This window comes from Acipenser ruthenus, chromosome 18 (assembly GCF_902713425.1).
Source record: "Acipenser ruthenus chromosome 18, fAciRut3.2 maternal haplotype, whole genome shotgun sequence".
Lineage (NCBI taxonomy): Eukaryota > Metazoa > Chordata > Actinopteri > Acipenseriformes > Acipenseridae > Acipenser > Acipenser ruthenus.
Window position 1 is genome coordinate 2,807,215 of NC_081206.1, and position 17,786 is coordinate 2,825,000.

Sequence of the window (17,786 nt, forward strand, 5' to 3'; positions counted from 1 at the left end):
CGCATATATGTTTTTGTGATTTGCAAGCAATGATACAGTACACAGTATTTTCCACCTCTTCGACCACTCATCCCGGTCCTTAACCTACCGCTTCCACCACGTGTGGCCACATCTGCATTGTATTTCTTTAATTGCATCATTCAGCTGCTTATATATATATATATATATATATATATATATATATATATATATATATATATATATATATATATATACCATGATCTTCTATAATTCGTTGAGGAGCACAACACATTCTATATAAACTGAGGAATCTGAGAACTAGCGTTTTCACAAACGAGATCTTTGAGTTTTGCTTCCTGTGACAGGATCATCTGACTTACTGTAGCTTGTGAACTAAACTCAGGCCCATCACCACAATGATGCTCATTCTACAGTTCCACTGCCCAGTGCCGCCCTGCTAGGACGTTATTGCTGAACTCACAGTGATAATGTAAGGTGCAGTGCCCAGAATGGTTTTCAGAAAAGGATGCTGCAATGCAAACAAAGTTTAATAGCTGAGCTATTGAAGTGGTACCAATCCTGTAAAGGATGCTGCAGTGCATTGTATCCCAGATTTGCATGCCTGAGGAGCTGTTGACTTGTCAGGTCAACAGCCTTTTTGCAGTTTTAATTAACAGTTGTAACAGTTGGTTATTGTCCAGGGAGAGATCATTCATGACCGCAGTACTGTGCTTAGCCAGTGACCTGTGTGTGTGTTAATAACACAGGTATGGATGCAGCAGGTGTTCAGTCACACACTGGAAAGGAGAAGGCTGCAGGTTGTCTTGCTCCGCAGTGGAGTGTGACCAGTAGCAGGGCACTGGGATTATTTATAACTCTCCAATGTTGCACACACAAACAATAGCAGGAAGCACGTCAAGGAGTCAGTGAACCAGAAAGAATCTCAAATGTTTTTTTTTTAAGGGAGTCGCTTGAGCTTAGATGCACCTCGTCTTCAAGATCTTGCTTACATATTCCCGAAGCAGTGCAGGGTAACGAATATAAATCTGCAAAGCATTTGCCAGCACGCTAATGCTTTATGAGTACTGCCCAAGGTTAGAAAGAATTCCATTTAGTGTACAGAAGCTTTAAATCAGAGGGAAGGCTATCAGCATTTTAGGACCCAGAACCCAAATCTAATTCATTTAAATAATACAGGGACCCGCGTTTGTTGAGTATCGGAAATAACTACAGACCTCCATGCAGTCCCACCCGTCAGTTACATAGTGTTATAATGACCTCAATAAACTCCAGTTGGTTCTCACTTCTAAGTCTTCTTTTACACCAGAGAACCATATACCACCTCTTGCTAGCAACACGCCATTGTTCACTCCCTTCTTCATATCCACCTGTTAATTCCCAACTCCTCAGCTCTACCTCTCACCTTTCTTTTGATCCTTTGGGTATATAAAAATAATTTACACTTAGAAAGGTTTACTGCTGCAGTATTAGTACATAAAACACAGTTAATACAGAACTGCAAAATAGGCGTGGTTAACTGTAAAACTAGATATGTAAAGCAAGGTGGAGGAAAAGAGGTAACAGCACGCAGTCAAAGGAACATCTGGATCCTGTACGATAACTCAGTCACATAGCATTTGTGTGGAGTGGAGAAGGCCTGGTTCATCTCACATGGCAATTCTTTCATGTTTGCATGCAGCATTCTGTCAAATTAATATATCCATGAAAGCATTATTGTGTTCATTTAATAGTCTTGAAAAACTGGATAGACCTATCCCCCTGCTTTAACACAGAAGAGCATTATAATATGAACAGGACAGACAGCAGCATATACAGTATAGGAATACATACAGAATGTACAACGGCTTTTGAGAGAGGATTAGCCTGTGGGAGCAGTATAGCATAGCACAGCTTAGTAAACTTTACAGTACAAGCAACTAAACGTTTGACACTTTTGAAAAATCTATTGACATTGGCAGGAAATGCTATGTGCTCTCCCGCTAGCAGTACAGTTGTGCGCGCTTCTCAAACAGCATTCCTAACCCCACACAGCTGGTATGGAGTCAGTGCAACACAGTACCATACAAGGGTAATTAAGAGCCGCTGTCAGTTCAATTGATCAGGGCAAGGCTGAGGTAGTCACAGTAAAGCAGTGGAGTTTAATAAACTAGCACTTCATCTGTGTGCTCCTGGATTTACTTTGCTTAAGTCACGACTGAAGTAGTGATCTTATCTAAATAAATGAAAATCATGTGGTGGCTATAAGGGGATATTAAAGTAAGGAATTCCAGTTAAAATATACAGAAATAAAGTGCAAAGTCTTTCTGGGGATTGCCCTATTGCACTAAGTCAAGAGACATTGCTCAATAACCACACACACAGATCATGTAAATACTGAAAAGGTGTATTTAAAGTGTCTGTTAATAATAAACAAAAAATGTGTATGGGGGGTGGGGTCAGTTTAAGGGAGTTGGCACCTTCTGTTATCATCACCTTTTTTTACTGAAAACCCACCTGACACTATAAATCACTGCTGGACGTCTCGTGCACACTCCTGCTACAGCTCCAAACTCACACAGCAGTTTGTTTTAATCCACTCTGGAGATACCCGCTGCTGATTCGCGGGCTGGTCTCTTGAGCCTCGCCAAACAAAGCAGAGAAACTCACTTTATCTTCAAGCTATAATGTACTGCACAGGTCAAGTTCAGATCCCAACAGGACAAAGATCTTACAGAATTTACAGGCAGGTCCAGGAATATGCCTTTTTGAATTATTTATCTATAGAATTCTGGAAAACTGAAATGACGTTTTAAAAAAAAAAAAAAAACGGATTTCCTTTTGTGGTTCATTTTGTCTGTAATATAAATAAACGAAATGTCTGACTGTTAACAAGTGGTTTTGTACATATCCTTGACTGATTAGATAGATACGAGAAAGAAGACACTTCTCTAAGCTGTGTTTAGAATCACATAGCCAGGCCAGACCTGTTCAGCAACTGCATTTGTACACATTATTACCACTAAAGAGTAAAAGTATAACAAGGTCAAGAGATTTGTGTTCTGTTGACCTGTGCAGGTTTAGACTCCCAACAGTGAAGCAAAACCTTTTCACTTCTCACACTATGTACCTCAACTGAAATGTTTGCTGCAAGTGCCACCTCTTGGATAAAACATGCACCTGCTCAAAAGGTTTACTGACCAATAAAATACAATTGAGCCCCCTGGTGGATATATTTCTCAACTACAATGATTAGAATAAAGAATGCATGACAATTCCACAGTGCCGTTAAACTTTAAACATTTCTTCAAAAGACTATTGAATATTAAATACATGACCTTACAATGCATCAACACTAAAGCTAACATGCAGATCTGACAAACACTGGATAACATTCAAGCTCTATAAACTATTAACAATACTAGCAGGGAGCCCACAAATACCTGTTGATAGGCTGAATTTAGCCAAGAATACTGTTCTGTGAGACACAACTGGAATCCAAATAATTTTATTAAAAAAAAAAAAGAAATGTTGAAAAAACGGATGCCACACCCCAGTCCTCTTGTGAGTAGAAAGCCCCTCCCCTAGAGTCTGCCAGCATTGCCCCACCCTGGTCCTAGTGCAAGCGGAAACAGTTTCTCTTGTATATACATATTAAGGAAGGTCTTCTGAATTCAAGTGTCCAACAACAGAGATGAAACAGCTGGTAAAATCTAAAGACAAAAGTAAAAGTTGATCAAATTAATATTACTGTTATAAATATATTTTTTAAATTGATTAAATGTTGGCTTCTTGAATAAGTATAAGTGTCAATGGTTGTCACATTCCATCTCATCTTACATTGAAACAAAATCTATGTTTTGCAGGGTAATCAATGAAGTTCTCACCATTTCTTGTTCCTGGGTTTCAGTTCCTCTGCTGCATTGCGAAGGAAGATATAGTTCTTTTTCTGTGGATTGTAGTACTCATGTCCCTGGATTCAATCACAATTAGCTATAGGTTAGTATTTCTTCTCTCCTACCTTTTAACTCCTTCAGATTAAAATGTATCATCTGATTGTAAATTTATACACACAATAAGTCTAAAGTTTTAAAAAGCTACATTTGTACCACACTTATATTACTTACAGTTACTGTGCTCTCAATATATTGCTACTGGTGGTATATTGATGGTCTGGAAACCACACAGAGAGAATCAGTAGTTCAAAGGTCCAATGAGACAGTCCTTACCTTTGACCAGTCATAGCTGGAGGCGTAGGCAAAGATGTTTCCGTTGCTGTTGAAGCAGCAGGCTGTGATTGGCTGGTCCAGCTGCTCCGAGGTTTTCAGTTTGGTGCGCGCGTCTTTGTCCCAGAAACTGAACCGTCCATCAGAGCCCACCGTAGCCAGAGTCCCGTGGACTGGGTGGAAGGAGATTGCGTTAACCTGTGAAGAGACAACATATGTTACGCTCCCACTACAGAAAAGAACCAATGCTGCATTCCCAGATGAGGAAAATCTCAGCTCTAAATAATCCTGCACCGCCTCTGCCACCTCTACTGTCACACTGCTTCCACACCCAATAAGTTGCAATTCAGTTCAAACCACCATTTCATGGTATTGCACTTTCTCTGTGGTGCAGGCTGCAGTTTTACTCACAGCGTAAATATCCTGCGGTGCCGAGGTGTTGGTTCCATTGGATCTGTGGCACTTGAAGGTGAAGTTATCCTTAGCTCTGTAAATCAGAGGAAGAATCATCAAGATGTTTCCATCAACAACAACAACAAAAACTGACCTTCATGTTGCCCTTTTAGTATTTGCAATAGACATCGATCAAGCCTTGCAGTTCTATTTGTTTTATTTTAAAGCACGTGCTTACATGCAGAAGGACAGCCCCTGCAAGAACTGAATTTGTTGCAGAAGAGTTGATAAACCGTGGGATACGTACGGGTTGGGTGGGTTGATATAGTGAATAGCAACCCTCCCTTCAATGCTCCCCAGGGCGAACCCTGTCGGTTTGTTCTGCTTGTCCTTAAAGATGGCAATGCATCGATGCTAGAGAGAGCAGGAAGAAAAGACAGGTGAGAATGAACAAGTAGCCCAGAAAACTGAATGCAAGTATAGTCCCAATCCCCGATTAAAGTGTGAATACATTTCCGATGGCAGTTACCTGGTGTTTCAGCGGAGAATCTATCCTGCGAAACTCCGAGGGCTGGTTCTCTAGCTGGTAGATAATCAGCCCCCGTTCTGCACTGGCGACAACTGCCATGGGGTACACCTGCAGGAGACACGCTCAGGGTTTACTCAATTCAAATCACACACTCCCCCTATGTGAGCCCAACCATCACAGTATGAGGAAGCGCTACCATTCTACTGTTCCTGTAAGTACTCTCATCAACCACCTCCCACCAGAATCAGTTCCAATTTTACAGCAGACAGCAGCCCCAGAATAATGCTACACAGGATTTATTCTTCATTACTCACCACATCAGCACAGTAGGACCTTTCTGGCAGTTGAAGAGACATCATTGGGTTTGGGGAACGCGTGTCCCAGAACTAAAAGGATAATGATTTCCATCATATATACTGTGTGTGTGTGTGTATATATATACAGTGCCTTGCGAAAGTATTCGGCCCCCTTGAACTTTGCGACCTTTTGCCACATTTCAGGCTTCAAACATAAAGATATGAAACTGTAATTTTTTGTGAAGAATCAACAACAAGTGGGACACAATCATGAAGTGGAACGAAATTTATTGGATATTTCAAACTTTTTTAACAAATAAAAAACTGAAAAATTGGGCGTGCAAAATTATTCAGCCCCCTTAAGTTAATACTTTGTAGCGCCACCTTTTGCTGCGATTACAGCTGTAAGTCGCTTGGGGTATGTCTCTATCAGTTTTGCACATCGAGAGACTGAAATTTTTGCCCATTCCTCCTTGCAAAACAGCTCGAGCTGAGTGAGGTTGGATGGAGAGCATTTGTGAACAGCAGTTTTCAGTTCTTTCCACAGATTCTCGATTGGATTCAGGTCTGGACTTTGACTTGGCCATTCTAACACCTGGATATGTTTATTTGTGAACCATTCCATTGTAGATTTTGCTTTATGTTTTGGATCATTGTCTTGTTGGAAGACAAATCTCCGTCCCAGTCTCAGGTCTTTTGCAGACTCCATCAGGTTTTCTTCCAGAATGGTCCTGTATTTGGCTCCATCCATCTTCCCATCAATTTTAACCATCTTCCCTGTCCCTGCTGAAGAAAAGCAGGCCCAAACCATGATGCTGCCACCACCATGTTTGACAGTGGGGATGGTGTGTTCAGGGTGATGAGCTGTGTTGCTTTTACGCCAAACATAACGTTTTGCATTGTTGCCAAAAAGTTCGATTTTGGTTTCATCTGACCAGAGCACCTTCTTCCACATGTTTGGTGTGTCTCCCAGGTGGCTTGTGGCAAACTGTAAACGACACTTTTTATGGATATCTTTAAGAAATGGCTTTCTTCTTGCCACTCTTCCATAAAGGCCAGATTTGTGCAGTATACGACTGATTGTTGTCCTATGGACAGAGTCTCCCACCTCAGCTGTAGATCTCTGCAGTTCATCCAGAGTGATCATGGGCCTCTTGGCTGCATCTCTGATCAGTCTTCTCCTTGTATGAGCTGAAAGTTTAGAGGGACGGCCAGGTCTTGGTAGATTTGCAGTGGTCTGATACTCCTTCCATTTCAATATTATCGCTTGCACAGTGCTCCTTGGGATGTTTAAAGCTTGGGAAATCTTTTTGTATCCAAATCCGGCTTTAAACTTCTCCACAACAGTATCTCGGACCTGCCTGGTGTGTTCCTTGTTCTTCATGATGCTCTCTGCGCTTTAAACGGACCTCTGAGACTATCACAGTGCAGGTGCATTTATACGGAGACTTGATTACACACAGGTGGATTCTATTTATCATCATTAGTCATTTAGGTCAACATTGGATCATTCAGAGATCCTCACTGAACTTCTGGAGAGAGTTTGCTGCACTGAAAGTAAAGGGGCTGAATAATTTTGCACGCCCAATTTTTCAGTTTTTTATTTGTTAAAAAAGTTTGAAATATCCAATAAATTTCGTTCCACTTCATGATTGTGTCCCACTTGTTGTTGATTCTTCACAAAAAATTACAGTTTCATATCTTTATGTTTGAAGCCTGAAATGTGGCAAAAGGTCGCAAAGTTCAAGGGGGCCGAATACTTTCGCAAGGCACTGTATAAACATTGCACATGCTAAAATGAAGTGCTTGGCTTCAGTAACCACACCCTCCTCCCCCCACAAAAAGCCAAACAAACAAACAAACAAAACAAACACCACTCAATGCACTGTAACTGTTTGAAATGAAGTATGAACTCTCCAATACCTTCAAAGTCTTGTCCCAGCTTCCTGTCATGACACAGCTATAGTTTGGAGCTTTTATCCAGTGAATACTCCTAATAGGTGCATCATGCTGAAATGAGAAAACAGTAAGCCACTGTGCACACCGGGACTTGAAATACATATTTTTACACCGTACAATCTCTGAACTCTTACCTGGGCTATCTGCATTGCCTGGTTGCTGTTAAGGTCCCACACTTTAGCAGTTTTGTCACATGATGCTGTAAAAACTTTGCTTCCATCCTGCAGTTCAGAAAATAAGGCACTTTATTAACACTTAAAAACACTGGCAGATAATTGGTGCATTACTGTCCTATAATTTAAAGGGCATAAAACACTATGATATACGAATACAGGAGTTGCAGAAGCTAAAGATAAAAAAAAAAGAAAAAAAATGTGTACGTACGTCACTCCAACAGACATCCAGCACCGGCCCTGTGTGCATCTGCTGTGCCTTGGGGACAGTCTGCCCACTATCCTGTACCTCCCAACAACGCACCTATCCAAGGCAGAGAGGAGTCACGAGAAATGATGCAAAGATCAATGACAATTCACACACAGACTCACACATTTCCTCTCCTTCCAGATCACTCCTACACCCACACAAAACCTGCTACACACTCTCAACTTACATCATTGGCCCAGGACCCCCCAATCAGGAAGTTCCCTGTCATGGCTGGGGGGCTGAAGGCCAGACAGCTGATACTGTCATCAGGGGGAGATGTCACCTCAAAATCCTGCAAGAACCGAAAACTACATATTAACATTGCATTGCAGATATTTTACAAAAACACAAGTTCATTCAGTTAGTAAAACTGAAGTAGAGCTTAGTCAGTTATTTGTAAACATTTGACACAACATAACTGATTCCACTATAAAACAAGCCTGTGTTTGCTGTCTCTCTTTGGAACCCTGTATACATTAGCTGACAGAGGTACTGCACCTTCATTGGATTGTGGTTATCTGTGGTGGTGTTTCCAAACATGCTGGTGCCTCCTGATCCAAAGCCGGTATTTGTCCCAAACATACTCATCCTAGTTCTGCAGGGAGACAGCAGGTTTGTCACGGGGATGCATTACTGACCCTCAGTTAGAAGTTATATTTCTCTTTTCAGTAAAAATCTCTAAAGCACAATGTGAATTATTATATCCAACCAGAGAAGCAAATAGCCACATAGCAATGTAAAAATTGGCAAAGCCCACAGAACAGCAATGAGCAGTCCCACTCGCTCTGCAATTTAAATAGGCTATCGTATACTCTATTAATAAGGATGGTTTTAATTTCCAAACTTTCTCCATTACCATAAGCACATTAGTCGGTTTCTGGCACATATTATGAAAATCAAACACTAAACTTTTACATTTTTACAGTCTATGTAATTATTTTGTGTTTTATTTTTTTACCGATAACTTTAGACACAAATTGAAAACGTTACAATGCATCTTATAAATATACGAACGCCTTCACATTTACTAACAGCCCAGTACCTACAGCACCCGATACATGATATAATCCCGTATTTACTCACATTGTCTGCGATTCGGTGCTGGACTGGTCCAGGGAGGGGGGAATGTGCTATAGCGCCGAAACTCCCTTCACTGCATCAGCGCGCCTTGATGAGGTCACACGTTCCTTCTACGGGAAGCTCAGCCGTACAAACTTCTACAGCTAGTAGACTCCGTAAGATTTAGCATAGTACTTGTTGATTATGGGTTTACCTTTCCGATCGTGTAATGACAGATACATTTGTCATGCTTGTTCGTTTCTGTACAATTCCCAGAGGTTCCTTACATTTACGGGAATAGTCTTGATTTTAGCAGGAGGTGTTGCTAGTCAATAATTAAAGCGAGAAATTCGTTTCCACACACACACACAAGCTGCTCAGTTACGCATTTTTTTCCAGATCCGATTTATTTAACAGTGTTTGTTATCTGAACATTAGCCCTACAAACAAGATTACAAGTAACAGTACATTTTTTGCAACATAGTACCGGTATGTGTATTTTAAATAATTTGAACTGTGAAAATAAATAGCTTTTATTAAGTTTGCCATGCTTATCCATTCAGATCCTTGGGTAATCCCAAACAGTCCAGATTTTTGTACACGTTGTAGTCTAATGTGTATCGAACAATCTCTTTAGCTACAGACAATATCATAGGGCAAGACTGTGAAACGACAGAGAATGAAGAATTACTAACTCCACATCCACCAACATCAACGTCACCATCAGGCTGAATTCTCTAAACTCACATTGTAGCTGCACAAAACATAAGGGGAATTCTATATCAACTGTGGAGGTGACCAACTGGGATTTGATTGAAAAAAAATCATTGTGATTGAGTCTGTACACATTGTAGCATGCTGTGAAACAATACGACTGTACTTTATAAGTCCAGCAGAGGGCAGACAGAGATCATATCCACCCTCCAAATTGCAGTTTATTAGGCAGGTACACTCGTGTGAGGTAGTCTGGGGCTAAGGCTGTCAGAGACTGGAGCTCAGCCTTCATGTTACATTTCACCATGATCTCCATCTGCAAAACAAAACAACATAAAAAATATCAAAGCTGCCATTATTGCTTTTAATCACAGACAATTGGGTTTGTTTGGCTTGACTATAAAAGAAAAAAAATAATAATATTGTTAAGGGCAGACACATTTGAAACTGAAGAAGTAGATTTTCATCTGTAGTGTCATTGTTTGCATTAACATTTTCGACTCGTTGAAATGACTTTCATAGATCATCCTTTTATTGACATACTTCTTTGTTCCAGAGCGGCTGGCAAGACATGTAAGGTCTCTTTTGGAGGCTGTTGAGTTTGCTGAGGTCCCTTTTTGTGAGTGGGATTAAGACTTCCTTAGGAACATTCAGTCTAGAACAGAGAAGATCATGCTCTTATTAGTATTCTTGTAGATATGTCTACTGGGAAAACCTACAGGCATGCAAGACTGTCAACCTCCCACCTTCCATGAGAACTAAGGTTAGAATAATGTTTGTGTTCTGTGCGCTCTACATAGAACGATTCTTATTTAAATAGTGATCTAGCTAACCTCTTCATGTCTGACGGAAGAAGGCCCAGCCACATCACAGCAGGCACAGTCAGACTGCGTGCGTCGAATGACATGGACTGCCAAGAAAAAATGTATTGACAAAAGAGTACTTTAAAAAATACAACCACATCATTTTTTTTTTTAAATAGCAGTGGTGAAGAATATCCGTGGCTCCTTCACCATCAGGTGTGATTTCTTTAGTTACATTATAAAAAAAAACTATGTATGCTTTTAAAAAAATCAAGTAGTTATTATGCTTACCATGGAGCCATACTTATAAATGCACATGATTTCAATACCTTAAAAAGAAGGTTACAATTAGCACTGCGCAGGATCAGCTTCTATTCCCACTGCATTTAGTTTACCAGATCATTTCAGGCATGTCCAAATTGTAACATAAACAGTCATTAATCTTGAGCGAGAGTAAGGAGCAGGATAAGTACCATGTGGATCTGCATCGACCAGTGCAAATATTGGAATGTGAAGAGAATCCCACAGCTTCCTCACCATCAGCCTGGTGTTCAAATCTGGAACTCCTTTACCCTGCAAAACAAAGCCCTGAATAGAGTGTGGTGGAGGAGGAACCACTAGTTAAGTATGATTCATGTCTTCAAGACACACTGTGTTTACAGAGGTGGGTGAAATGCAGATGGTAGTGGGTTTGGCAGGCAGTGAGTACCAGTAGCCCTATAGTTAGTACTGATTACTGTAGTGACTTCTATTGTTTATAACACTGGATTAGCAAGGCTGACAGAGGCAGTGGCTTACTGTAATAATTATACATGGAGCCAGTTTTATACAAAACTCATCATCCAGCAGCCTCTGGAAAGTGGCATCCTTTTCCACAATCAGAAGAAACTGAGCCGCAGAGGAGACATCTTCACTGTTAAGGTACTGGGCAACATTGTGAACAGAAATGTCCTATTCTTATAACAGAGAAAATACAGTGCTGTTTACTGCAGAAAATAATATTACAAAATAATATTACATTTTATCATTTTTAAAAGCTGACAGTATTTAGATCCACCGTTGTTTAGATCAATTGAACAGACCTCAGTTTGTTTAATAAACAAGGTTAAAAGGATACACAAGAGACAGACTTATATAAAAGAAAAAAATCACAACTGTATGTGTTTAATTAAAGGATACTCTTTATTCCACAAATATTTGATGGTACCAGAACAGCCTAAACACAGAAACACAGATTACAAAGCATCTACGACATCCCATGAAAATCGTTACTGTGCAGAATTAAACCACGGGTCATTAAGTTGCGGTATTAATTCCTTCTTGTGCAATATCTGTGTGTTTGACAGTTAATTACATCACAGGTTGAAAGTGGAACTACTTAGTCTCACTCACTCACCGTTGAGTTGGCGGAACAGTTCACCCTTGTTCCATCTTCCTCAGTGTAACATAAATCACCTGCAATGAAACCTTTGGAGGTGGCAAGCTGGAAATACACAAAGAAAAACCTCAACTCTAAACAGGAGCCTTTGTAAGATGGTCTAAACTTCTAAAGGAAGCTTGCTTCCCCACTGATCAGAAGGTCACGTGTTTAAATCTTTCTTCAGGCCTGGTGCCTGCTTACTTTCCAAAGCGCCTCTACCTACCAAGCCTTCTCTACATTTCACCCGCTCAATGGGAGACTTTCATTCACTCCTGTACAACACAGTATACAAAAAAAAAACATCTTTGAAAAGTGTCAATATGAGCAGGTGACAGTAGCAGTGCTTACCACATGCAGGCTTCTTCGAGGGACCTTAAGCATACAGGAAATGTCAATGACGATAAGGTCCAAAGTTCTCTGAGATCCAAAAAGCTGTGTGTCATTGTAATAGATGTCTCTGCAAACACAAGCATGCACTTTTTAAAGAGGCGTATCTAGAAAGCAGAAGAGTTCACTAATAATAATCACTGAGACATGCTTATTTATTTATATAGCATTCTAGTCTGCTTTCAGGTAAAAACACTTCAAAACGGCACGTCTTTAGGGCAGGTAGAATCACAATGTACTGTATAGCTGGTAATTACCTGAATGAACAGGGACAGGAGAGTTGGTGAATCTCATTAAAGTTGGTACAGCTAAATTATCAGGCAAACGTTATATGCACAATACACAAATGTATTACCTTTTAGTGGCATATGTATTGCTTTGCACCAGTTTATAGATCATAGACAGCACCTTCAGGATTAAAGCTGTAAATGATAAAACAGATATCATACTTTCATTTTTCAGTGCTGTTCAGTCAGTACGTGTTCATGCTTCTCTGTGATACATTGCTTCCTTATACTCTAGCAAGTCTTCTACTACAGTATGCTTTACTATAATTTGCAACGCTCTCTATGCTTTTGACTACTATGTCTAATCATGGTCAGAAAGCCTTACCAAGTAGCGTTTACCTTTGTTATCAACAGGTAGGTAATGTTTTTATTTTTATTTTTAATTAGACAGTTCCCATTGAGATAGCAGACTCCAAACAGAAAGCAGACAGGTGTTTGAATTTCATAAGCAATAAAAGTCTTGGCATTAAAAGTCTTCAGCATATGTTTAACTGTGGGATTTTAGAGGAAATGATCTTATATTAAAATCTGGACTTACAAAATCTTACAACAGATGTACAACAATCACTTCTAACTGTGCTGACAGTGCAATCTGGGGCCATCTGGAGGCCCACTGTGTCATCAAACCTGTGGTCAAAGGACAGAATTTAGTTAGAAAAGACTGCAGGATCCGATACCAAACAGTGACTTTTTGACAGGTCATTTATTATTTCTAGTAATAAACTGGCTCCATTTGTCAGTGTCCTTTTTTAAGTGTTTTTGCAAATGCGGAAATGGAGAAAACGCTGTTGCCAGCAGAACTAAACATTTCTATCTGTCATTGTATTCTCCGAGCATGAGTCCCAAAGATATGCTCATAAATAAATAAAAGGCTTGATTCAAGCTGCTTTTGATGTGTGTGTGTGGGGGGGGAGGCTAACAGCTTCATTCTGTTCAAAACGTCAGAAGTTACACATGTTAAGGCAAGATTTATATAAAAGTGCTGAAAGCACTTTGTTTTGGGGAGATCAAAATGGCTCTCAGTCAGGAAGTTAGTTTAGCATCGGGGCTCAGGGGCATATGCAGCACTTCAATGAACTTCCATTTGAATTCCTACCAGTAATGTATGATATTGCTGCCAGTGACTGAATTCTCAACATATTTAGTCTTTCAACCAAAGTCTTTTTTTTTGTGGTTATTCCTTTGCCCCAAAATGTTACCTTGCCAAATACTTTACAACTTAAAGACATTGATTATTAACTTGTTGGAAGGCAGCTTACTCTGGGTTCAAGACACAACCTGCATCTCTTATATTCATTTGGACAATGTAGGTGTTTATTCTTTAAATGTGTTTTTAGATTTTCAACAATATTTATTGTTTAATACAGCCAGATTTACAGCTGTTTGGAGCTGAGGAAAAGGGTGGTGAAATTAAAATCAGGCTACAAAGTAAATCCTATATGGGAATGTCTATAGAAAATTCTGACTTATCTACTATCCCAGCCTCTTTAATATATTCTATAGAAACAAGTGCACAAATCTAGTGAACAGTTCCCGTAGACATTCCTGTTGTTATTGCTGTTGATTGTTCTTAATAATAGCTGGATTGAGCTCTCTCTTTCCAAAGTCATTTCTGCAGTGATGAGAAGGCAACCTGATGTTTGACCACTGGGTCCTCTTATGGAAGCTGAGGGCTGGTGCTTTCCCCTGAGACAGCTGGAGTACGATATCCTGGATCACTTCTTCAATGGCTTTCAGGACATCCACCCTGAAAGCAAAAACAAATAAATACTTACAAGGATTATTACGTATCTTGCTAAAATGTGAACACAAGTTACATTTATGCTATGGGCCTAAATCAATTTTAAAAAATGTTGCCAAAGGCGCTATTTGTGCTACTAAATACACAGTCGGTGTTACATATGTAAAGGTCTGTACGGTGATTTTCGGTATGTCCTCTCGCTAACCAAACGGTTTCAATTAAATTGTCTCCGTAGTAAGTACGACGTGTCTAAAAGACGGGTCCAGGTTGTAACTTTTTGAAGTTGTTAGTTTACTTTTTAACTACCGCCTCTGCTCCGTCCCCGCCAGGAGATGAACTCTGCCGCAGCGAGGCCTTTAACTTCTCCACAGCTGTCAACATTTCACACAAAAACCTTTCTGCTAACAAAAGATTATTCGATTCGACTATTTTGAGGGAAAAAAAAAATAAAATTGTAAATTCAAAACGACGAGAAAGACCGCGTGACCATGGGAGGTAAAGAAGCCCTCGCGGGGGAGGGGAACCTTGAAACAGACGACCGTAGTTTTCTAATTTATTTTCTATTTTTATTCATGTGTTTAATTATTTGTTGTACATTTAAAATGGTAGATAGATAGATAGATAGATAGATAGATAGATAGACACACTGAATACGAATAGTTATCTCTCTTATTTATGAACGCTTTCATAAAGTACAGTAACCATAACATGTATTATTATATATCCGTTTTTTATGTAATAATTATGCAATTTAACTAATCTGTAGATGGCGCCATAACATTTTCATGTTGGTTTGGCTTCGAGACATTTTTTTTTTTTTAATGGTAAAAATTTTATTTATTTTACAAATGAATGCACAATAAATCACTTAGGGCATAATTCAAACGACCGTTTTTAAGCTTTGATCTGGATGTATTCATTCATCAGACTGTCCCGGTTTGGGTTTCGGTTTCTTTAACCATGGCATAGAACAGTTTCTCAAATACCCAAATCAATCAAAATAAAAAGAGATCGTAAGTCAAAAAATCATGAGAAATGAGAATGATCTCCGATTAATTAAAGGGTTTAAGTCTGGCAGCACATGCGTAAGCACTTATAAGAACTAAATATACAAAACTAGCGAGGAAATACTTAGCTGCTTCTTTCCGCTTCAGCCAAGTCTTTTCTTGCTAGTTTTACACCGGTACTATTGTTTTAGTGCTCATGTGGGCAGTGTGTCAGAAATGTTTGCATGTAGAGTCTGCTTGGTTATAGTAAGCTAATAAAGCGTATTTAAAACCATAAGTAGAGAACAGCAGTATAACACAATTACGTAATAGTACAGTACCGTACAATTTGTTAATATGGACATTTCTCCTTTTAAAAAACAGGCGTTAATTACAAACTGGAGTAAACACTTTAAAAACCTGTCCAAACACAATGCTTCATACAACCCATAACCAGTACGATTCCAATGCTGGGACCAGTTGGCTATAGGAATCCTGTCGATTTTTTGTGGGCCTGTGTGTGTGTGTGTGTGTGCGTGCGTGCGTGCGTGCGTGCGTGTGTGTGTGTGTGTGCGCGCGTGCGTGCGTGCGTGCGCCTTAAACTCATCTGGGCTCATTTATATTTAGCAAAGCATTCTATGTCACTCCTTCCTGCTTAATGCTTAGAACATTAAAAGGAAAGCTGAATGAAAGAAAAAAAAGGAGCGTGTAATTAAAGAACCGATCAAAAGTTTAGAACTAAAAGAGAAACCCGGAGCCCAGACCGCAGAACAGGATGGAAGAGAGAAACGTCGAAGCAGCCTTGAGCTTGTGGCTTTGGGTCACTGCCACCTACAAATACTGTTTCTTTCCAACCAAAATAAATACAAAGCCAGTTGTAAGTGACTGTATTTCTTCCAGGAGCTAATGAGAAGTGAAGGGCTCCACAAATCGTGCTCTCTGTATTACCCTTTGTGGTGAGGCTAAGCAGAATAAAAAGCAGTGCCAGTTAGGTTTAGCCCTCTGTACTTCCTGCACTGGTGTGTCAGATAAAATAAAACAGATGAAACAACACCAAAAAAAAGTGCAGATCACTGCGATTTCGATTCTTAGTGTACCACTGTATTGCAAGGTAACTGGTTATTGTATTAATTTACTGTGCTTTACCATGGTCAGATATGTTTTATCATGATTGATCATGATTCACCATGCATCTCAGTGCTTTACCATGATTTGACCATGCTTTGATAAGGCATGTTGTGCATTCTGCTTTTTGCAAATGATCATGACTATCGTAATATCAACATGTCAAAACATTTTGGATCTGTTGCCGCCTGTTCCTGTAAACAAGAAGTTACGTTGCCTGCATTCATTACAAGTGGAAATGGACCATTAGACTTCAATTAGCCTGTACTAAAAAAATGCCAGGCTGTGTTTCAGGCAGCTCCCTGTGGAGGTCTTGTTAGCCCGAGGCTCCTGGGCACTTAGCACCTCTTTGCTTCGGCCTGTCAGAGAGGGAGAGCTCCCAGGGGGCCCCATTAGCACCTCCCAAGGAATCGCTCCATGCTTCATGACAACCGTGTTTGTTTTCAATGAAAAGCTGTGTGATGAAGAGCCTGGCATCAGTTCATTGTCAAAGCCGTTTCATAAGAAAGGGGATTAACTCCCAGTAATTAAAGGGTTTAAGGCAGGCAATGGACCCCTGCTAGAACATGTAAGCACACTCGCGCACGTAGGGACCTGGTTTTGAGGTCCATGCAAAGACAAGCTCTGGGAGAGGAATTCAATCATGTTAACTGTGCAAATCCAGCAAGACTTCTCGGAACAAGAACTAAACTGCTTCTTCCAGTCATTCCAGGCTAGTTTCACAAGGTTAGGATAGTTTTATATGCCTTTGCACTTGCTTGAGAATAGGGGCCATACAGTACACGTCCCAAACTGAATCAATCCAATCCAATTACAAGCCTCTTCTAAACAATCCAGTGTTCTGGATTCAGACTCCAAAATGAATACGTATCTTATTGAGGGTCTGCGAAACCTTTACAAGATGCAGAATACCTGAACACAACTGAGTACAACCTCATAATGCAAGTTTGATTTTGCATGAAAAGAATCTAGTTTACACAGTATGGCACTGTCTCTAATGTTAAAGCTATGGGATATTTGGCAACGTTATGGTATTTTATAGTTTTTTATTATAATATGAGGCGGCCAACCAGATAGGTGCTTCAAAACGTGCCCTTTTGAGGTGTTATTATTTAATACAGAAAGAGAGAAATTCATGTTTTTGAGTGGGGGGTGAGGGGATAAGACTTTTTTCTGAAATGTCTCTTTGGTGCTGCTGGCTAGCGCAGACCCTTCTCAGATCCAAGTCTGTGCTAGAGAATGTGGGCTGTGTCATGGATACTGTGCTGGTACCCGCTGTAGGGAGGTATTTTGCAAAGTCAGGGCTCCTGCTGCTTTTGGATTTAGGAAAATGTTGGCAAGTCTGGTGATAGTGATAGGGCGGCAGACAGCTTGCATTAAACCACATGCCTCTCCCGTACGGTGTGCTCCCACTAGACCAGCGAGGGAGCGGGCTGGGAGGTGTCAGGAATGAGAGGGTGACTCCCGCAGGTGAGGGGGA

At 40.2% G+C, this 17,786-nt stretch overlaps 2 protein-coding genes across 3 annotated transcripts; both read right to left on the bottom strand.

Moving 5' to 3' along the window:
- Positions 1-1,691: 1,691 nt before the first annotated feature.
- On the bottom strand, positions 1,692-8,976 carry LOC117417720 (mRNA export factor). 2 transcript variants are annotated; one of them, XM_034029967.3, is made up of 13 exons: positions 8,868-8,976; positions 8,283-8,379; positions 7,972-8,076; positions 7,746-7,838; positions 7,496-7,582; positions 7,326-7,412; positions 5,421-5,492; positions 5,107-5,214; positions 4,885-4,991; positions 4,596-4,671; positions 4,188-4,382; positions 3,846-3,931; positions 1,692-3,671 (listed from the first exon to the last, which is right to left on the bottom strand). In XM_034029967.3, coding segments are annotated over exons 2-13 (1,107 nt in total). In that variant the 5' UTR covers positions 8,373-8,379; positions 8,868-8,976; the 3' UTR covers positions 1,692-3,670. The 2 variants fall into 2 exon arrangements, with proteins under 2 accessions (XP_033885858.1, XP_033885848.1); XM_034029957.3 differs by lacking the exon at positions 1,692-3,671 and having other exon boundaries at positions 3,842-3,931.
- Positions 8,977-9,098: 122 nt separating this feature from the next.
- Positions 9,099-14,730, bottom strand: LOC131698576 (meiotic recombination protein SPO11-like). Its single transcript, XM_058990813.1, has 13 exons — positions 14,491-14,730; positions 14,088-14,201; positions 12,993-13,081; positions 12,523-12,589; positions 12,129-12,237; positions 11,757-11,843; positions 11,540-11,576; positions 11,159-11,268; positions 10,834-10,933; positions 10,652-10,689; positions 10,391-10,467; positions 10,101-10,212; positions 9,099-9,873 (listed from the first exon to the last, which is right to left on the bottom strand). Exons 1-13 carry the CDS (start codon positions 14,574-14,576, stop codon positions 9,754-9,756), a joined length of 1,146 nt encoding a protein of 381 aa, XP_058846796.1. The 5' UTR covers positions 14,577-14,730; the 3' UTR covers positions 9,099-9,753.
- Positions 14,731-17,786: the final 3,056 nt, after the last annotated feature.